Source organism: Carettochelys insculpta, chromosome 12 (genome assembly GCF_033958435.1).
Source record: "Carettochelys insculpta isolate YL-2023 chromosome 12, ASM3395843v1, whole genome shotgun sequence".
NCBI classification, from domain to species: domain Eukaryota; kingdom Metazoa; phylum Chordata; order Testudines; family Carettochelyidae; genus Carettochelys; species Carettochelys insculpta.
This window is the reverse complement of record NC_134148.1, coordinates 47,123,710-47,145,601: the sequence shown is the minus strand read 5'-3', so window position 1 is coordinate 47,145,601 and position 21,892 is coordinate 47,123,710. Positions and strand designations below refer to the sequence as shown.

The 21,892-nt window shown below is 47.4% G+C and overlaps 1 protein-coding gene across 3 annotated transcripts in view; it reads right to left on the bottom strand.

Annotated features, from left to right (window-relative positions):
- IQGAP1 (IQ motif containing GTPase activating protein 1) overlaps positions 1–21,892 on the bottom strand; it is a 335,028-nt gene that overhangs the window by 15,824 nt on the left and 297,312 nt on the right. For all 3 annotated transcript variants that reach the window (XM_075006488.1, XM_075006490.1, XM_075006489.1), the window contains 3 exons: positions 20,904–21,116; positions 19,400–19,566; positions 8,332–8,454 (listed from right to left, as the gene is read on the bottom strand). In XM_075006488.1, the coding sequence (XP_074862589.1) occupies positions 8,332–8,454; positions 19,400–19,566; positions 20,904–21,116 (503 nt within the window). The remainder of the gene's footprint in view (positions 1–8,331; positions 8,455–19,399; positions 19,567–20,903; positions 21,117–21,892) is intronic.

The window sequence follows — 21,892 nt, the reverse complement described above, 5'->3', positions numbered from 1 at the left end:
GAATAGGGGGCCTCCAGCCACCCAGGGTGCCCTGCTGGCTAATCAGTCTGGCTGCTCTGTTTCGAAATAGCTGAGTGCTATTTCAATATACATTTTGTGTGTGGAGATGCTATTTTGAAATAGGTTAATCCAGAAAATCTGTTCTGGAATAATGCATTCTGAAATAAAACTGCTGTGTAGACATGGCAGAGAGAATATTCCACTTCTACCGTGCAAAGAACACAGTAGTGTAATGTTATTTGGGACCACACATGCTAATAGTGGGATAGAGGGTTCAAGAGTTGTAGGGAAGGATCTGTAGTCATGGCGAATACTCTGTCTTCATGCCCACCATCAAAACCCTTGTTTGGGTTAAGAAGGTGGCTTGTTGGGCTCTGCCCTTGCCCTGACTGGAAGTACATTAGTTTCCACATGGAGCTCTTGTCCTTCCTCCTGTAAAAGTTCTGAGTAGGCTGAGATGGGTCAGACCAGAGGGGTATGCAACCTGCAGCTCTTTAAAGAATTCATTGTGAAGCCCAACACTATAATCAAGAAGTTAAAAAAAAAAAAGTTCTGATTATTTTCAAAAAAGGGTGAACATTTAAAAGTCCAGCTCAAATCAAATAGCAAACAATATGTGATCTTGAAACACTGGATAACTCCCCCCCATTAGCATGTGCAGTGTATTGTGGGATATGATACTGTATCTGTGATCATATTGCTAATAAAGTCTTGATTTTGAAAAGGAAGCTTGTGGCTTTTTTTCTGTGAAGGCTAACATACATTTTAAGACAGAAAACTGAAATTAAGCATGAAGTAAAACTGTAATAAGCAGGCTCAGGAGTGAAAGTCAGGAAGACAGTGGCACGAACACACATGTAAAGTGTGAGCAAACAGAATAGGTGAAAAGTTTGTGAACATCCTGAAGTAAACATGTATCACATTACAAATTATTGTGTGTGCACTGTTATTAAAATAGAGTTTACAAAATGCATTGTTTCAATTCATTTATTAAGGACCATCTTGTATTCATATGCATTGAGGTTTTTTTTTTTTTTTTAAAAAACCAAATTTGAAAAAAATTGCTCTTGCTATTTTGGTTCCTGACCCCTCAGTAAGACCATTGCGACTAGGCCTTAAACTGGGGCTGCATTCAAAGAGGCTTTCTTAGGAGTGCTGGGGTAATGCATCACAAGAGCTTGCATTAGAGTCTTTCAAACTATGCAGCCTAGCATCAGTTTGATCTGAAAAGAGGCCTGTGCCCTCAAATGTGAGGTCTTACAATGCTTGTTGCACCCCAGGTGGCAGAGTAGAGGACTGTAACCATGCCCCATATCTCATGGCTATGCGCATCTCTGGACAGTGAATTCGCTGTATGCAAGGAAGTTCTTGATACTGTCTTGTTTTCCTCACGAAAAGATGCAAATTCAGTGCAGGAGTCTAATAGAATAAGGTTTCTGAATTCAACATGGAGACCCATGAGTTGAAGCTGTATCTGCTGCGAATAGCCTGTTGGCTTGCTATCCTCACCTGTAGATCCCCTGCAGAATAGCCTTTTCTGTCAAAAACTTTTAACTTCTGAGACTCTTTTGACTTTGGAGTTGATCCCTCTTGGCTCCTTTTTTATTAACAGCAATGACCACCAATGAGCATGGTTGTGGATACGAGAACAAGTATGCATATCCCTTTGAAGGGACATACTACTTGTGCTCGACCCCCCGCGCAGTGGGAGTGATGGATGCTGGGAATCTGCTAGAGAGTTTTAGTACTTCTCTGATAGGTTTTATTAGAGCAGATGTGGGGAAACCCAGGCCTGCAGTTCAGAGCTGGGCAGTGGCTTGGCTGGATCCAACTGCCAAGGCTCCTCTCTTTAACATCTGGCCCCTGGCAAGAGGGGGGACGTAAAATCCTGAGCCTTATGGGCTGGAGTCAGTTAAACTTGGCTGAATCCGGCTCAAAGACTCTGCCTGTTGGGGTCAGGAAGTATCCCCCCCAGCTGGGGGAATGGGCAGTGTAGTACTGCCTGGAGAAAAGCTTCACCAACCTGCTCTGATTGGCTGGAATTCTGGACAATCAGAGAATTGGGGGGAGCAGTGCTTGGGAGTGCAGGAGAAAAACCTCTCCAAGAAGTTCTTCTCCATATTGCCATTCCCTCAGCCAGGGGAGTGGGCAGCAGTAGAGATAAGAGTCCCCCTGCTTGCTTCTGCACCCTCCCCTCACCCAGTCCCGCCCCGCAATCCTGCATTCTCTCTTGCCCAGATAAGCCCACCCTTCTCCTGTACCCTGCAGGGCCCACATCAGTAAGAGTTTTGTGTAGGTTTTGGGTTTTTTTCCTTCTGATTTTTGTGTGTCTCCTGACTTATTTTTCTGTGGGTCGGTGGCCCCTGACATGAAAAAGGTTCCCTATATCTGGCTTACAGGTAGGGATATCCTGGATTGGTCTTCTGGTGCAAAAATGATAACCTCTGGTTGAGTCACTTCTTCTGCCTGCAGCCCCATATTGTGTGCCATCCAGTGTAGGACGATTTGGTGGGCCCTATAATCTATTTGAGGGGCCCCTACAGGCAAAGTTCCTGCTAATACTTCATCTGGTGATGAGGATGACAATAACCCAGGAAGAACAGGGTCTTCTTGTTCTGCAAGCTACTTGGTGTCTTGGGGTTGGGGTGGTGCTTGTGGGCTACTGTATTTGCTGAAAGGATCATAAAGTTTGGCCCTTGTAGCAGTGGAGATAGCACCTCTATGAGTGTATGGGTGGGAGCTCTGTGTGATCCCCTAGGGCCGTTTTGTTCCCTATGCACACTGGAGACTCTAGAATCTGAGATTACAGATCTAGAGCTTCTGGAAAATGATCCCTGGGCCTAGTGATAGGACGGCCATAGTGACTGGGGTTCCATTGATGTGGCTGAGTTACCAGCATCTAACGCCTATGTCTGTGGGACCAGTGCTCACTACAGCAAGAATAAAAGGATTCTGCCTCCCACCCTGAAAATCCTGATCTGGATGAAGAGGACCACAAAGGTGAATACCCCTGCCAGATTGATGAACAGCACACAAATGGGGATTGATGCCATTGTTCCATCAGTGCTGGGGAGTAGTGTCTCTCTGCTGATGCCAGTGTTGAACACCACCACTCAACTGATGCCAGAGATCAGCCCTGATACTCCAGTGCTGCAGACCATTGGTACTCAGAGAGTGGAGAGGACCATCGACACCAGACTGGTGCTGGGGATTAGTTGCATTTGGCCCATGTCAAGGTGTAGTGATGAGCATCTGGTGCTGAAGTAGGTTATTGCTTGGCCCATGCGAGGGACACAGGCTGCAAGCGGAAACTTGATGGGGAATGGGAGCAGTGCAAGGGGAGTGGTGCAGGGTAGGTTAGGGGGAATGGTGTAGCACAGACAGCATCCTTGTAGACAATGCTGGGCATGGTGTTACAGGAGGCTTGCCCAGGAATGCCTCAGTTTGCAGCACCGTAGTTGTCATGGAACCTCCCATGCTTTATTAAAACTGGCTCATGAATGTGAATATGCACAACTCAAAGACACTTTACACTAAGTAATTTTAGCAATTTTAATGATACAGTATGCTAAATGCATATATCCTATTTTTGTGCATGTATCATTCTTGTATGAGAAGTTAGAAATATGAAATGTGGATCTGTTAATAATTGCTAAGGTGGGCCATCACTGATGCCCCAAAATCTGGATGCTTGGTGATTAAGTCAAGGACCTCTGAATAGCTCTGTCTGTCCTGTAAGCCCAAACTGTGGTTGGTCCTAGAAAGACATGTGGCCAGGCTACCTGATGTTAAAACCCATTTTGGATCTGGTAATTCTTGGGGTATGAAGGTTGAGGCAACAGTGGCAATACTGAGATGACAGGGGCAGACACTGGTCCTATTGATTTATAGAAGTGCTTTGCTAACTCTTTCCCAGGTCTCAAACAAGATAAGCCACAGCTGCACCAAGAATGCAACTTCAAAAATGTGCTATCTTCTTTTTCCTCCTGCCCTCCTTAACAAATGTATTCAGGTCATAGCTATTGATAATTGATAACGCAGAAAGTTTGTGCTGTAAAAACTGCATGCTTCAGCCAAAAGGGCTGTAAACGGTAAACAGGGGTGGATATAATAATATTAATCACATGGTTATTAATATTTATTGTATGGTTGTTTATAATTTAGAGGTAATTGTAATAGATAACTGTATTTACATACTAACTTGAATGAAAGAATGTGCCTATGGTTACTTCAGCGGTCACTCAGGCACGTTTGACATCCGAGGCAGAATAAGTATCAGCAATAAAGAAGCCTGTTCAATCTATCTGCCCCTGGGTCCCCCTGTTTTTTTTTTTTCCCCCCCCAACAGTAATTTTCCACTCAAGGTGAGAAAAGTTTGAACAAAGTACATGGGCACAAAGGATGGAGGTGAGGGACAAAGAATAGGGCAGATGACAGACACCAGGAGAGCCACCCCCCTACACTTTTCACCTAAGATGGCTTTTAGAAACATCTAAGACAGAACAGGGGGGAAGGATTGGATCCAAGCTAGGAGGCTGCTTAGCTTACGAAAGAGATGTTTAGAACAACTGTTTAGGGTAAGAATTTGCATGTAACAAATTTCTCAGTGGATTAGACCTAGCTAAGAGGTTTTTGTTCATTTTAGTTTAGTATCTACGTTGATTTAACTGTTTTCATTTATAACCACTTATATCCTGCTTTTTACACTTGATTTAAAAAAACGTATATTTATTACTAAGCTCAGTGTAAATAATCATTACTGGGAGGAGCGGGGAGCAACCACTGTGCATCTGTCTCTTTCATCGATAAAGAGGGCACACATACTTTTAAGCTTTCTCTGTTCAAAACTTTTAAACATCGACTGATTTGTTTAGGGTTTTAGTCCCATTTGAGTGTTGGTTTCCTGGATGTTGAGACCTTAGAGCTGAACAGGTTCAGTGTCTGAGCTGTTATGCAGCGGGGAGGATTACCACAACTCGGTGTCTTGTCATGGGGAGACCAGAGGATCTGGCCCAGTAGAACATGGTGGTGGGGAGCCCCAGAAAGCAAGAAAGCAAGCGTTAGTGGCATGATCATCACACCAGGGGGACATCCCAAAGGGACTTTTATGATTTGCACCATTATAGTAATCCCAGAGAGTTCTCTGTCACCTTCAAACATTTCTAGGATGGAAGGAAAGTCCATATCCTCCACCTGAGATTGGCTGCCAGGGGGAAGATTAGGTGATGGGCTTGGCTTGATGGAACCACAATGGAAGCTGCAGACAATGGCCCCAGTCCTGTAGCCTTAGATGCTGAGTGCTTCTGTTGGGGACACAGAAACTGTTGGGCTGGACAGCAGAGTTGACCTAGTTTATGAGTGGCTCCTCTTATTCTGCTTATATGGCTTTGCTGAATGGGAGCAGTGCTGGGTGGGCTGGCATGCCAGGGAGCAGTACGAAGGATTTCCATACTGTTTATTCAGTGCTGTGTTGTGCACCAAGGCTGGGGCACTCCGCACTGATTCACTCTGACCCAGGATGTGTGGCCAGAAAACAGACTCCATTAAGACCCATTTTTTAATGTGAGGTAGAAAAGACCTGCAGATCTTACAGTGCTCTGTTTGGTGCTCTTTTCCAAGGCACTTCAAATACTCAGTGTGCAGGTTGCTCATGGGCATAGGTTTGCCACAAGACCCGCACAACTTAAATCCCTGGTGCTAAGGGATGCCGTGGAGCCCAGGGTAGGAAGTGGAAGGGGTAGAAGTCCAAACCCCTAACCAAAACAGATATAAACAACTAACAGAAAACTTTAATAACAACCAACTAATTAGCTAAAGGAACACTTGCCAGGCAAGTTGAACACTGTTCTGATGACTGTCACAGGTGGTAAGATGAAACTGAGGGGCAGAAGGGATGACAGGGTCACATACTGAGCTCCACAGAGGTGTCACTCCAGTGAACTCCATTGTCGACCCAATTGGTGCTGCTAAAGGGAAAACTTTCCAATAATGGTGCACAAGATGTATGCGCACCTGATTGGAATCAACATGAATAAGCACTTGAAGAAGAACATACGTCTACATATCTGCTAGATCTCATCTTTGTTCCATGTGAAAGTAATAAAAATTGTGCTGCACTGGTGAATAATATACTCTGGCATATACTAACACCACACAAGGTGGATAGTGTAAAATTGCACATATGAGGTTGTAAGAAATCTGACAGTGGATAGGTCTTTAATTTATCACAAAAAGGTATAAGACACACTAGTTGGAAGGTGAGGAAGGTGAAGACAAATTCAGACTGCAACTAACATGATAGCCCTAGCTCAACCAAAAGTGATGGTCCTGAAGCAAAAATTGCACACTGTTTGACTTGTGCTATGCAGGAGGACAGACTGTATGCTCATACAGGACTACTGAGCTCCAGAAGCTCAGGTAGACATCACTGGCTACGTCTACACATGCACGCTACATCGAAATAGCTTATAGTCTATTTCGATGAATAACGTCTACACGTCCTCCAGGGCTGGCAACGTCCACGTTCAACTTCGACGTTGGGCAGCACCACATCGAAATAGGCGCTGCAAGGGAACGTCTACACGCCAAAGTAGCACACATCGAAATAAGGGTGCCAGAAACAGCTGCAGACAGGGTCACAGGGCGGACTCAACAGCAAGCCGCTCCCTTAAAGGGCCCCTCCCAGACACAGTTGCACTAAACAACACAAGATCCACAGAGCCAACAACTGGTTGCAGACCCTGTGCATGCAGCATGGATCCCCACCTGCCCCAGCAGCAGCCAGAAGCCCTGGGCTAAGGGCTGCTGCACATGATGACCATAGAGCCCCGCAGGGGCTGGAGACAGAGCGTGTCTCAACCCCTCAGCTGATGGCCGCCATGGCGGACCCCACTATTTCGATGTTGCGGGACGCAGATCGTCTACACGTGCCCTACTTCAACATTCAGCTTCGAAGTAGGGCACTATTCCCATCCCCTCATGGGGTTAGCAACTTCAACGTCTTGCCACCTAACGTCGATTTCAACTTCGAAATAGTGCCCAACACGTGTAGCTGTGACGGGTGCTATTTTGAAGTTGGCGCCGCTACTTCGAAGTAGCGTGCACGTGTAGACACGGCCACTTTGTCATTATTTCAGGCTAATGTTCACAGAACATTTCTAGTGACTGATGGAACTCAGAAACTACTTACATGCTGTGAAATGGAATTCTGTTCCTCTACCCCAGTGATTCTCAATCGATTTGCCATTATCAGAGGGGTAGCCGTGTTAGTCCGCAGCCGCAAAAACAGCGAGAAGTCCTGTGGCACCTTATAGACTAACTGATTCATTGGAGCATAAGCTTCCGTGGGCAAAGACCCTTTGACAAAGTGGGTCTTTGTCCACAGAAGTGCTCCAAAAATGTTGTTAGTGCATAAGGTGTGTGACAATTCCCTCATCAGCCCCTGTGGGTCCCTGCGCTTCCTGGTGGTTCTCTGTTGTGCCTCAGAGACTCACGGAGACTCCTTAGCTGTCCAGGTCTTTCCAGAGGCAGGTGTCTCCACTTAGCGAGCCATCCTCATCATAGGCAAGTCCAGAATGGGGAGGATAAAGCCAGTCCCCTTGCAGGCCTTTGCCTGCTCCGGTGGAGTAACCCTCTGGGGAAGGCTGGGGGGAGTCCAGACCTGCCCTCTACCCTGGACTCTGGCCCAGGGTCCCTAAGAGGACAAGAGGCAGCTAGCAGGGCCTTCACCCTGCCCCAATACAGCAAGCTCACCCTGGGCCACTTCACCCACTGCTCCCCTGTGGTACTTTCTTGCCCTGCTCTGCCCTGCCTTCTCTCCAGTACACCTTCCAAAACCTTCCCCCCTGCAGGCAGGTAGCGTTTTATAGGGAGTCCAGGGCCTCAAGTGACCACAAGTGCTGATTAGACTCAGCTGTGGCTGATTCCTAACGAGGCCTCAGCTGCCTGCCCTAATTTGGCTTCACTGGGAAACAAAAAGGCATTAGCCCACCAACTGGCATATCTGCCTTCTAGTAGGTTCCTGCACCTTACAGGCAGTGGCCTGCCACAGGTGCCACAGGACTTCTCACTGTTTACCATTATGAGCCACAAATACATCATTCTAACAATAGTATACTACCTCTATGGACCTTAGACTGTCACATATCCAGCAGTTCTGTGGCAATAGGACTAAAAGTGGCCTGCAAGCAGAGAACCACTGCTGTACACTGAAGTCCTAGAAAAAAAATGTTTACAAGCAGGAGAGGATGGAATTAGGAACACTTGTTTCCCTATTCCCAGCAAAGATAAGACTCTTTTGAACTTAGGCTTACTGGTTAAAAGGTTACTCACTGGTTTACTTGCAGGTCTTCAATCTCCAGCAGAACTCCCTTCTCGTGAAGTCGGGCTGCTGTGTATTTCAGGGAAATCTTTTTGCTCTTTTTACCTTTCATCTCCTGTGGCTTTTTAGAGACTCTGAGAAAAACAAATAATAATAGTAACTGAATGAGGCAATAAGAGCGATTCAAACAATGACAGAATTTGATTTGCTCTAGGTGGATGGCAGGAAATGAGTAGTAAGCTAGTACTGTCTAACAGTTGTTTTATGGTTCTAGTCTACTTGTATATGGGTATAGGTATGCACATGTATATGTATTGTACCCATTATAATCATCTTCTCTGAACTCTTGCACAACAGAGGTTGCACAACCTCACCCAGTAATTCCTGAAGCAACCTAATATTTTACAGTTGAAAAACAGCATATCTTTCAGAAAGACAGCTGATTTCGATTTAAAGATTTCAAGGTACAAAGTTACCACATTCCTGGGTAAACTGTTCCAATGATTAATCAATGCACTGTTAAAAATTTGGGAAGAGCTATTTCTGTTCATTAGTCTCTGGGGACCCAGAAACAGTAAAGTGTCCAGAAGGAACTCAAAATTATTAATTATATTAGCTATCAGAGGGTAGACACAAGATGCCACCAGTTTATCTCAGAGACCTGACAGAAGTAAGTGGCAGTAAACTGAGTTGGTTTTAGTCCTCTCTAACTCACTATATCTAACAAGACATAATGGGCACCTGTTCTTCCACACCTCTCATCTGCAGAGAGATTATTATTTATTATTTGTACAATGACAAAGCTTAGAGCATGAGTCGGCAACCTGTGGCTCTGGAGCTGCATGCGACTCTTTAAGGAGTCATTTGCAGCTCTGGACACTGCTGCCGCAGACTCCTCTTGTGACTTCCTGCGCTGCCGCCGCTGAAACAGAAGACCTACATTTAATTGGTTTAATAGCTGGCAGGGGGGTGGTAGGGATCAGGACACTAATCAGATTAACATTTTACTGTTTCCGCAGTGGCAGGGCAGGGAGCTGCAGAGAGTCCTTCATTCACCCCTTTACTCGAGTGGCCACGCCCCTCTAGTGGGTGTGGCTCGACTCACCCCTGCCAGTGGAACATCTCCGCCAACCGTCCATCTGCTGGGCACATGTAGTCACCCGGCATAGACTTCTCACTATCCACATGCTCCTGTCCCCCGTGGCTATGCTGGAAGGACTGGAGTCAGCTGCATTGGGCCCCTTCCCAACTGTAACGGGCTCACTGCACAGCTTCCCTCTGCCCTGTGCTTTCAGAACAGGCCCAGGGAGCTGGGGCCACCTCCCTGTGCACTGTGACCCCTTCCCTCCTGCTGGGGGGTCGGGGGGGAGGGTACACTCCATTGGCTGCAGCAGGACCTGGGAGTTAGAGGCTTTCATTCCCAGGGGGGCTCTGTTGTCCTACTCTGTCCTGCTTACTGTCTGGCCACACATTGGTATCTGACTTACTGATAATAAATAAAGCCAGAGCCATGGATGGGTTAGTCCTGGGGGTGGGTTTGAAGCTAAGAGGGGTTAATACTGGAAATGAGGAGGAAAGCTTGGGGATGGGGAGGCAGATAAAGCCTGGAGAGGAGGGTGGGTTTGAGGGCCGAGGTGGGGTAGAGCCGGTAATGAAGCGGGGGAGATTTGATGCAAAAATTACCCCTTCTTGGTTAGGAGCCTATCCCCAGCTGCAGTGTTTTCCTTGTCCTCATTTGCTCTCCAATCCATAGGTGAAAGTAACAAACTTTGTAACTGGTACAAATTGTTGTGTATGCACTGTTCTTAAAATGGAGGGTACAAAAACTATAACTTGACGTTACTTATAAGGGAATGTCTCATATTCACATGAATTGTGACTCCTGAAGTACTGATTTTGTAACTGATTTTGAAAAATTTGCTCTTCTGACTATTTTGGTTGTAGATCCTTGACACAGAGGCTCCTGCCCCAACATACCAGATAATGTGCAAACATAAAAAAAACACAGTTCTGGCCCTGACCACATATCACCTATGAATAATATGAGACACAACACAAGGATACAATAAATAGAGAGCAGATAGTAGTCAATATCTACACTAAACCTAGAGAAGATTGTAAGACTTAAATAACAATTATGTGGAGTCTATGCCTATTCATATAACTTTACTTCATGAACCTATATAATGACACTTCATCAAATAAAGTTACAAAAGCAGGCAAATAAAGCAACTGTATGAAACTAAACATGGGCAAGAGAGGAAAGGCGGTAGTGAGTCCAGACAAGTATTATACGCTCAAGATACAACATCTGCCTTTCTACTGTTGAATTGACACAACCTAGAGGGGACTCCCAGACTCAGTACATGATTGGGATCTAAGAAGCTTGCACACCCACTCTTCCAATGCTTCCTCAGGAACGAGAAAGCTCTCATTGCAAGGGGGAAACTAGCAGAAACTCAAAAAGAAAGGTTACTCACCGTAGTAACGGTGGTTCGAGATGTGTCCCCGTGGGTGCTCCACATTAGGTGTCAGGCTCGCCCGGTGCCGCAGATCAGATCTTCCAAGCAGTATCTGCTGGACCGCGCATGCGCCAGTGCGCACCGCTCCCTTGCGCGCTCCTGGCCATGTGCGCGATCCGGTCCCCGCCAGTTCCTTGACCAACCGCCTCGGATGCTCCTGCAAAACACTAAACAGAGATCCGAAGCGGGGAGGATGGGCGGGTGGTGGAGCACCCATGGGGACACATCTCGAAGAACCATCGTTACTACAGGTGAGTAACTTCTCTTTCTTCTTCGAGTGTCCCCGTGGGTGCTCCACATTAGGTGACTACCCAGCAGTAACCCAAGATAGGAGGTGGGTAATTGGATCATGTACAGCTTGTCCCCGAGAGGACCGCTGTCGAGAGCTGGGTATCCTCTTGGAATACCCTGTGAAGGGCGTAGTGCTTGGCGAAGGTGTCATAGGATGACCAGGTCGCCGCTCTGCAAATGTCCTTTAGCGCAACGCCCTTGAAAAAGGCTGTTGATGCCGCCACCGCCCTAGTGGAGTGAGCCCTGGGCGGGGCCAGTAAAGAAGTCTTCTTGAGTTCGTAGCACATTTTTATGCAGGATACGATGTGCTTCGAGATTCTCTGCGAAGAGAGACCTTCTCCTTTCGATTTGGGAGCGAGAGAGATCAGGAGTCTATCCGTTTTCCGGATGGGCTTGGTCCTGTCTATATAGAAGGCCAGCGCCCTCCTCATGTCCAGGAGGTGTAGGCGCGCCTCTTTGTTAGAGTTATGAGGCTTTGGATAAAACGAGGGTAAAACAATAGGTTCGTTAATATGAAACTCAGAAGAAACCTTAGGAACAAAGGCTGGATGCAGCCGTAGAGTCACTGCCTCCTTGGAAAAAACAGTGCAGGGTAGCGTTGCCATAACTGCCACAAGCTCGCTCACCCTGCGAGCTGACGTGATTGCGAGGAGGAAGGTCGTCTTTATCGTAAGGAGGCGGAGGGAAACCGTGGCTAAAGGCTCGAACGGTGGTCCCGTTAGCGCATTAAGCACCAGGTCCAAGTTCCATGAAGGTGGAAGCGGTTTCCAAGGGGGGTATAGGTTTACCAACCCTTTGAGGAACCTGGTAGCCATGGGATGGGCGAACACCGTGTGCCCTTCCTCTTCGTGTCTGAACGCCGAAATGGCGGCAAGGTGGACCTTTAACAAGGATAGTGAGAGTCCTCCTCTCTTGAGGTCCAGTAAATACTCTAATATTACAGGTATACGCACTGAAAGGGGGGCTAGCTGTTTGGTAGAACACCATGCCGTGAAGCGAGTCCATTTCTGCTTGTAGGTCTTCCTGGTGGAAGTCCTCCTGCTACTTTCTAGGACTTGTTGCACTTCCTCCGTACATGTGCTCTCTAGGGAGCTGAGCCATGGATTAACCACGCTTGTAGTCGCAGGCCTTGGGGGTGCGGATGCACTACGGACCCCTGGGCTTGCGTGAGCAGATCTGGCGCCACCGGAAGGGGCATCGGTGGACGGTCCGACGCGCACAGGAGTAGGGGGAACCATTGCTGTCGATCCCACGTTGGGACTATCAGGATCATTCGGGCTCCTTCCCTCCTGGCTTTCTGCAAGACTTTGTGGATCAGCACTGTGGGAGGAAAAGCGTAAAGCAGGGGGCCCCTCCACGAGATTGCGAATGCGTCCCCCAGGGACCTCCGTCCCAGTCCTGCCCTGGAGCAGAATCGTGGGCACTTCTTGTTGTGTTGAGTGGCAAACAGGTCTATCTGGGGAAAGCCCCATGCGTGAAAAATCGGTCGTAGCAGATCGGGATGGATCTGCCACTCGTGCGTGAGTTCAAAACGCCTGCTCAGCTGGTCTGCCTTCACATTGTGAGCGCCTGGTAAGTATGAGGCTTTCAAGGTTAAATTGTTGGCAATGCACCAGTTCCACAACCGGACTGCTTCCGCACATAAGGCACGGGACCGAGCTCCTCCTTGCCGATTTATATAAAACATGGTGGAGGTATTGTCTGTACTGATCCCAACTACTTTGCCTTGTATATGGTCTCGAAAGTGTCTGCAGGCGTTGAACACTGCTCTGAGCTCCAGTATATTTATGTGCAGCGACTGTTCCGTGGAGGACCACAGTCCTTGCATCACCTCTTCGCCCATGTGTGCTCCCCACCCTATGTGGGAGGCATCTGTAATAAGAAAAAACGATATTTGTGGTTGGTGGAAGGGTACCCCTGTTAGCATGTTCTTGGGGTTTACCCACCATTGCAGGGATTTGTGCACCTCTGTTGTGGGCGACACCACCCTGTGAACGGTGTGTGCTGCCGGTTTGTATACGCTCGCCAGCCAGTGCTGCATGCTGCGCATGTGTAACCTGGCGTTCTGTACTACGAACGTTGCTGCTGCTATGTGGCCCAGCAGCTGTAAGCATGTCAGAACTGGCACCGCAGGGCTGAGGGTGATGACTTGCACGAGGGAGCCGATGGCCCGAAAGCGTGTCTCTGGTAGATACACTCTCGCTGTAATAGAATTTATGCGTGCCCCTATGAACTCTATGTCCTGTGTGGGGTCTATCTTTGATTTTGCCAGATTGATAACCAGGCCGAGCGAAGAGAACGTGCCTGCTGTGACGCGTATCATGCGTAGTACCTCCTCCTTCGAGGCCCCTTTGAGGAGGCAGTCGTCCAGATACGGGAATATAAATACCCCCTGTCTGTGCAGGTAGGCTGACACCACTGCCAAGGTCTTGGTGAAGACTCTGGGGGCCGAGGAGAGGCCAAACGGTAGGACCTTGTATTGAAAATGTTCTTTGCCTAGCATGAACCGGAGGAATCGTCGGTGAGCCGGATGGATAGTTATGTGAAAATACGCGTCTTGTAAGTCGAGGGCTGCGAACCAATCTCCATCGTCCAGTGCCGTAAGGATGGAGGCGATTGTGATCATCCGAAAGCGTTGCTTGCGCAGGTACCGGTTGAGGCCTCGAAGATCTAAGATGGGCCTCCAGCCTCCTGTCTTTTTCTCCGTGAGGAAGTACCTCGAGTAGAACCCTTTCCCTTGCAGTTGCTCCGGCACTCCTTCCACTGCCTCTATGAGCATGAGATGGTCTACCTCCTGCTTGAGCCTCACTATGTGGGAGGCCTCCTAGAGGTGGGGCCTGGGTGGAGGTCGTGACGGTGGGAGCGACTGGAAGGGGATGGCGTACCCCGTGGCTATGATCTCCAGCACCCATTTGTCTGTGGTGATCCTTTGACACTGGTCGTAGAATGGCCGGAGGCGATGGTGGAATAACAGCTTCGGATGACCTTGTGCGATGGTAGTGATGGCGCAGCCCTGGATCTGTGTGTCAAACTTGTGGCCTTTGGCCCTGCCCCGAGAATGCACCGCTCTGTTGGGAACGTCGCCTGGGAGTTCTGTACTGCTGGTGCTGTTGATGTCGCCCTTGCTCGTAACCCCTGTGGTACTGGGGACGCTGTGGCTGGTACTGGTACCGTCTTTGTTGAGGGTAGTACTTTTTCTTTCTGTATGGAGGGGTGTAAATCCCCAGGGTCCTAAGTGTGGCTCTTGAATCTTTACTGGAATGAAGGACCGAGTCAGTTGATACAGCAAACAGCTTCTGTGTGTCGAACGGAAGATCGACGATCTTTGCCTGCAGATCCCTCGGTATACCCGAAGTCTGGAGCCAGGACTCTCTTCGCATCACCACTGCCGTAGCTGTGGAGCGTGCTGCTGTGTCCGCAACATCCAGGGCGATCTGAACTCCCGTCCTCGAGGCCACGTAGCCTTCTTGCACGACAGCCTTGAGCACCGGTTTCCTGTCCTCTGGAAGCGAGTCCATAGGGAGGTTAACCTAGTGTAGTTGTCGAAATTGTGGTTCGCTAGATGCGCTGCGTAATTTGCCATTCGCAACAGTAGTGTGGAGGAGGAGTAGACCTTTCTGCCGAACAGCTCTAGCTTCTTGGCATCTTTGTCTGTTCCCCCTGTCTTGAATTGAGATGTCTTTGATCTTTGTTGCGACGACTCTACCACCAAGGAATTTGGTTGTGGGTGGCTGAACAGGAACTCCATGCCCTTCGCCGGCACGAAGTATTTCTTGTCCGCTCTCTTGTGGACAGGCGGAATAGTCGCAGGGGTCTGCCATATCGTAGTGGCGGACTCCAAGATTGCTTCGTCAAGCGGTATTGCTATTTTGGAGGAGGCTGGAGGTCTCCGATTTTTGAGGAGCTTATGGTGTTTCTCTTGCACCTCTGCTGTCTGGATGCCTTGCGTGAAGGCCACCCTTTTAAACAGCTCTTGAAACTGTTTGAGATCGTCCAGAGGATGGACCTCCCCCGGGGCCGTAGCCCCGTCCGGGGAGGAGAGCGAGGAACTACTAGGATACGCCTCTCTGGACCCTTCCGGTTCCTGTTGGTGATGGTACATCCGCTCGCTGGAAGCTTGCGAGGGAAAATCTCGGGGTTCCATAACCAGTTCCCCCTGAGATACTTGAGTCTCTGTCCCCGTTCGCAATTGCCCTCGGGGATACGGGACCGTCTGTGGGGATCTTTCCCTGGTAGAATGCTGGTGGTGTCTATGCCCCGCGTGATAGGGACGACCATGGCAGCATGGGCACTGTTCTTGGGAAGGTGACCTGGACCACTCCCTTGGTGCGTACCCCCTGTGTCTGGGGGAGCGAGATCGTTGAGAGACACGGGACACTGGAGAGAGCGATTTGTGATAGTACTCCAGCGGCTCAAACCCCAAGAAGGGTGAAGGTGGTCCCAGCCAGGGCGAGGCTGGTTGTAAAAATGGAGACGGGGGCTCCGGGTAGGCTGGGGGGACCCCTGCCTTCTAGTTGGAGTCTGCAGCATGAGCAGAGGGCTGAGAGAAAGCAACTCTGCAGCCCTGTCTGGAGAGGGGCTGCGGTGCCTTGTTTTCTGTGCAGCCTTCCCCCTCCCTTGAGGGGGTGGCTCTGTCCCCTGACGTGCAGGGGATCTCGGCCCTGTCCGCACCGCGCTCGGCACGCTCTTGGGCAGTGCCGCGTGGGTGGTGTCCTCCGGTGCCTGCAGGCTGCGTGCCTGCGTGCTCTGCGCTGCTGGTTCCCCAGGGGTCGGTGCTGCTGCCTGCGGTGCCGCCGGTACCGGCGCTTGTTTAGCCGCCACCCTGCCTGCGGTGCGGGGCGGCTGTTTGATCATCGGAGGCTGAGCCGCCTCCACGTGGCTCTCCGTGCCGCTGCCGATCAGCTGTTGCTGCGGCTGGGGGCTGTGCGCTCCTCCCGTCCCGCTCGCTGTTGCTGCCGGCAGGGATCGGGTTGGGGAGACTTTCCTCCGTTTTTGCGCTGATGGGGTGAGGGAGGCGGCTTTCCTTTTATGGACCCCAGAGGGTCTCTCCTGCTGCGGTCGCTCCAGCACGTCCGGCTGGAGGGCCTTGTCGAATAGCAGCATTGTAAGCCGCATCTCCCTGTCCTTCCTTGCTCTGGCTGTTAATTTTGCACAGAAGGAGCATTTCTGCGTGACATGGGACTCCCCAAGGCACCTTATACAGTGACTGTGCCCATCAGACGCTGGCACTGCCTCTCGGCAAGGCTCACATTTCTTGAATCCTGAAGAGGACATTGTTGGTGAGTCTTTTAGTTGTTAATGGGGTACTTAGCACCTTCTCTGTGCTGTTTTCCCCCTCTCCGATAGCCTGCCGCGGCAGGAGGGCTAATGGCCCTAGGCTCCTGGCCTCCGGTGCTCCGCTTGTTACTAGGACTGGACTGAATTCCATCCCGCTTGTTGTTTCTTGTTTTTTTTTTTTTTGAAAATAACAACTGGCTAACTTAACAATAGACTAAGAACTTGAAAACTTTAAAGAAAACAGCTAAAACCATTGGATACGCTACCTTGGCCGTAGCCTAGTCGGATTCCGTCTGCAGCTGACGGCGGTTAAGAGGAACTGGCGGGGACCGGATCGCGCACGTGGCCAGGAGGGCACAAGGGAGTGGTGCGCACCGGCGCATGCATGGTCCAGCAGAAACTGCTTGGAAGATCCGATCTGCGGCGCCCGGCGAGCCCGACACCTAATGTGGAGCACCCACGGGGACACTCGAAGAAGAACTGAGCTATCTTGTCAAATAGTCCATGACTGTGAGTTCTCTTCCACAGCTGCACTTTACCACGATTTTCTTCAGGACAAAATGAGGACCCACATCTTGGCTATAGCCTTCCCATATAACCCTCTGTTGGCCACCTCCCTTCCCTTCTCTTCCCCCTAACCAGTACCACAGAACACCCTCAACCAATTTTCTCTCTAATTTTTTCCACCCTCATGCAGAATAAATGTTTATGTACAACGAAGCAAGAGTGGCTGTGTACCACCAGTCGAAACACGTGGTGCTATCTGTGGGTGATGTGGGAGCTCTGCTAATCAACTGGCAGGCATCTGAATTTCTCGTGGGTGGCCACCCAAGCACTCACAGTGAATACTGCCCACATCCTGTTCCCAAAAAGAGAGGACAGACAGATGGATGTGCATGCAGGTCACCATTCTGGATGTATATATACCCATCAAGGGACTAAACACTACTCTTAAAAAAAGAAGTTACCACTATTAAGTAGCTATATGGGAAAGAAATTTAATAATAGAGACAATGGATTTCAGGAAGGCAGATTAGGTACACTCAGAGAGCTGCTAAAGAAGGTCCCATGAGAAGCAAGACTAAGGGGGAAACAACTGAAGAGAGTTGGCACTTTTTCAAAGGGACATTATCAAGGGCCCAGAAGCAAGCTATACTGATGCATGGGAAGGATAGAAAGTACAGTAAAAGACCACGGCTTAGCCAGGAGATCTTGCATGATCTCAAAACTTGAATAGAGTCATATAAAAAGTGGAAATTAGGAGAAATTACAATGGATGAATATAAACAAACATTAAGTGTATGCAGGGGCAAGATTAGAAAGTCAAAGGCACAAAACAAGCTTGAACTAGCTAGAGACATAAAGGGTAACAAGAAGACATTCTATAAATATATTAGAAGCAAGAGGAAGACCAAGCACAGGGTAGGTCCACTGCTCAGGGAGGAAGGAGAAACAATATCAGGAAACTTGGAAATGGGAGAGGTGCTTAATGATGTCTTTGTTTCAGTTTTCACCAAGAAGTCTGATGCAGAAATGTCTAACATTGTGAATGCTAATGGGAAGGGGGTAGGTTTAGAATATAAAATAAAAAAGAACAAGTTAAATATTACTTAGAAAAATTACATGTCTGCAAGCCACCAGGGCTTACTAAGTGCTCATTAGGCCTCAACTGGAGTACTGTGTTCAGTTCTGGGCACCACATTTCAAGACAGATGTGGAGAAATTGGAGAAGGTCCAGAGAAGAGCAACAAAAATGATTAAAGGTCAAGAGAACATGAGCTATGAGGGAAGACTGACATAACTGGGTTTGTTTACTTTAGAAAAGAGAAAACTTAGAAAGTACATGATACCAGTTTTCAAGTACCTAAAAGAGGGTTACAAAGAGGAGGGAGAAAAATTGCAACAACTAAACTGCAACAAGGGAGGTTTAGGTTGGACATTAGGAAAAACTTCCTAACTGTCAGGGTGGTTAAACATGGTGGAATCTCCATCACTGGAGATATTTAAGAGCAGGTTAGATAGACATGGAAGATGGTCTAGACAGTGATCTAGATAGTTTACTGGGGTGGTGTAGATGGTGCTTAGTCCTGCCATGAGAGCAGGGGATTGGATTCAATGACCTCTTGAGGTCCTGTCCAGTCTAACGTTTTATGATTCTATGAATGTGCTTTCCAATCTATGAGAGGAAGATCTAAGATGATTCAAAGACTGAAACTTGAAGTTAAAATTTACAATGGAAATATGTTGTAATCTTTTAACAGTGAAATAATTAGACTGATTTTTTTTAGACGATCTGCTATGGGAATCATTTTGGGGATGTTCTAAAGCCTGGGTATACAGAAGGTCCAACAGATAGTCACAATCTTTCCTTCTAGCCTCAGAAGCTATGAAATGGTATACATATGTGAAGCAGAATAAACAACCCATCGTATCACGCTCTTGAACTTAACATTCCTAGAGATCTCCACCCACAGTACATCTTGAATGTTACATTCTTCTAACTTGTCCTTTTAAGACCCAACCATTTTCCTCCTCCTCCTCGGTCCACCTAGTGTCCCCTACAGCCATCCCCACACCCTTCTGTATGTTTCATCCTCTCATATGACCCAGCCACTCTCCTCCATCCCAGAACTTCCTACCATCAACTCAGTTCTCCCTCCAGGGCTTACACTGATATTTTTTCATGCCGAAGACGACCAGCCTTCTCTCTAAATTTTCCATTCATGAGTGAAAAAAATATTGTTATGCACACCAAGGTATGTGTGGATGTGCATCACCAATAGAAACACATGCTGTCCACTGCGGAGACTCTGTCAATCAGCTGGGCAGCACCTGGTTGGCTTACAGGGAACACTGACTAAGACACTCACTCAGAAAATTACTCTCCGAGGGAGCCCAAATGAGAAGATTTGAGGTAGTGGCATAACTCTTCTCAGCTGTGATCTATGCATTCTTTTCCCAAAACCCAGTAAGGCTCTGAGGTACTCACTTGCCCTTGCTGGCCAAGTTATCCAAGCAGGTTTTGATATAACTTTTATAATAGTCCACCTGTTCCTCATAAAAGGTGGCTTTAGAGTTCAGTGCACTGTAAGTCTGTTGCAGCTTCACCAGCTCAGCCTTTCTCCTCTGACGGTATCTGCGCTGGTTCCGGATGTCCTAGGTAAGGATAGTAGATGTGTGAAGCTTTAATACTGAGTCATAACTAAGTGCTCCCTTTATCAAGGCAGCATATAGTTTGATAGTGTCTAATCTGGCACTCCCTGGTCCAGCAACATCCGTGGTCCGGCACGATTTTAGTTAGCCGGATGTCTACTTATCACGGGTGTGGCCAAGTTTCCCACAGTCTCACAAAGTCTCTCTGTTTTCTTTGCTGGTATTTAGCTCTAATTTACCCTTAAATTTCTTCTAAGCCCCCAGTAAGCAGTGAAAGTGTTGGTAATGCTACTGGACAATATTGACCTCCTGCAGTTCAGCAAATTCTCTGATTTAGCACCAGTCAAATCCCAAGGTTGCTGTATAAGAGAGGTTCAGCCTGTACAATATTCGTAGATTCCCCTTAGAACACACATTTCTAAATTTAATATAGACATTAATTAGCCCTTTCACAGACTTTCTGACCAAATATATCCTTATTAACAGAAATCAACTGTCTTGAAATGTACGTTTAATAAAACTGGTGCACCATTTTTCATTTCTTCCCTCATCAACTATTTTTTTATTATTAGAAATGTTGTTTTGATTATATTAACAGAGATGAAAATGTCATTTCCAAATTAGCTTCTATTACTGTTCTGGATAATTAGGCATCATTTAAGGATTTATTCATACCTGATCTCTAAAAGGAGACAACGTATTTTACTTATGTATTTGTATATCTCTCTGATGCATTAATTTTGGCAAATATTTAGAGTCAAAACTGCCACCACTATAAGAGTGGATGAGACAAGCAATGATGTTTTTTATTTCTCCTTTTTAACTCCACTGAGTATTATTTAAGGAGGATGCCTTTGAAAGAGTATTATGAAGGCTTAGTTTATATTTAAATGCCCTAGGTTTTGTTACATGAATAATTTTGTTAATAAATTATTTTAAAATATGTTAATTTAAAATTATTTTATAATAAGTGAATTTAAAAAGGAGTAACAAAAATGTCAAGCTCATACATCAAGGTCTGAAGTGAAAAAGAGGAAAATTTTTATTTACACTTACTGATTCTCAGGAAGTTTGACCTAAGAAAATAAAACACTCTTCTTCCCAGTCAATGAGGCTCCATCAATAAAGTGTTCAGGAGAAAAGTGAATTCCTGTGTGTATGTGAAGGTCTGCAGATCTTATTAGCAGAGAATGTGTCACCCATCTCTCTGAGAGGTAGCTGTCACCATTATTTAAATGCCTCAGAATATTCCTGCTACCTGTACTATTGCATACAAGTGACATATTGACAAAGCCATAATTTGAAACACCCAACTAACAAACCACCTCCTGTCAGAATACCTTGGCAATATCATTTATTAGCTCCTGATATCTATTCTTTGGGTTCACAGTTCCCAGTTCTGTCAATTTCTTCAAGCCTGTCTTGATTTTCTCCTTCTTTTCTTGAAGATTCAAGTTACTATCCTCTTTTACAGACTTAGATTTTTTCATCTTGTCAGGGGTCTTGGCATCACGAATGGCTCGTCTCTGCATAGTTCTCTGATGCTCTGCTTCCTAGGACAGAAGAAAATTACAAGTTGGGTAGATATATTTAAGGGTATATGTAAGGTTAAGATTCCATCGGGTATTTTAAGTGAGTTGAGGATGGGTTGAGGGCAATAAACAAAATCTCACAGAAGTCAAGAGCGTAACCCTGATTTTATGAAAAATACCCTGGAAGGGGGAAAAAAGAGAGTGTTCCCAGAGCTTCAGCTACTCCAATGGCAGAAGCTGACAGTTGGTACTTGAGCCCCAAAGGGGCTGATCCAATCCAAGCCATTGGTCCAGTCAGTCCAGGACTGGCTGCCAGTTATCTATTTAACAGCCATGGTACTGACTGCTGGTCAGCTATCCTAGTGCCCCCTCGCAGCTGCTGTTTTGGCAGCCATGGGGCTGATAGCTGGTCGGTCAGCTGTTCTAGTAGCCCTGGGACTGACAGCCAGTTCATCAGCTACTCCAGGATCAGATAGCTGTCAGCTGGTCAGTTGTTCTGGCAGCCCCAGCCCCAGGAACGCATCACCAGCTCTGGCAATTGCTACTCAGTGGCCCCAGGACTGATACTGTAAACTGTTCTGGCAAGCCAGGAACCAACAACTGCCCCCCCTGTTGCAAATACACCACATATATGCATCACAATTTAATATACACAGATCTCAAATACTGATATGCCATCTGTCAGAGGATGTTGTGATGTTATCAGGGTTCAAAAAAGAGCTAGATACATTCATGGAGGTTAGGTACATCAATACTTATTAGCCTGAATGGGCAGGAAGGGTGTCCTGAGCCTTTTT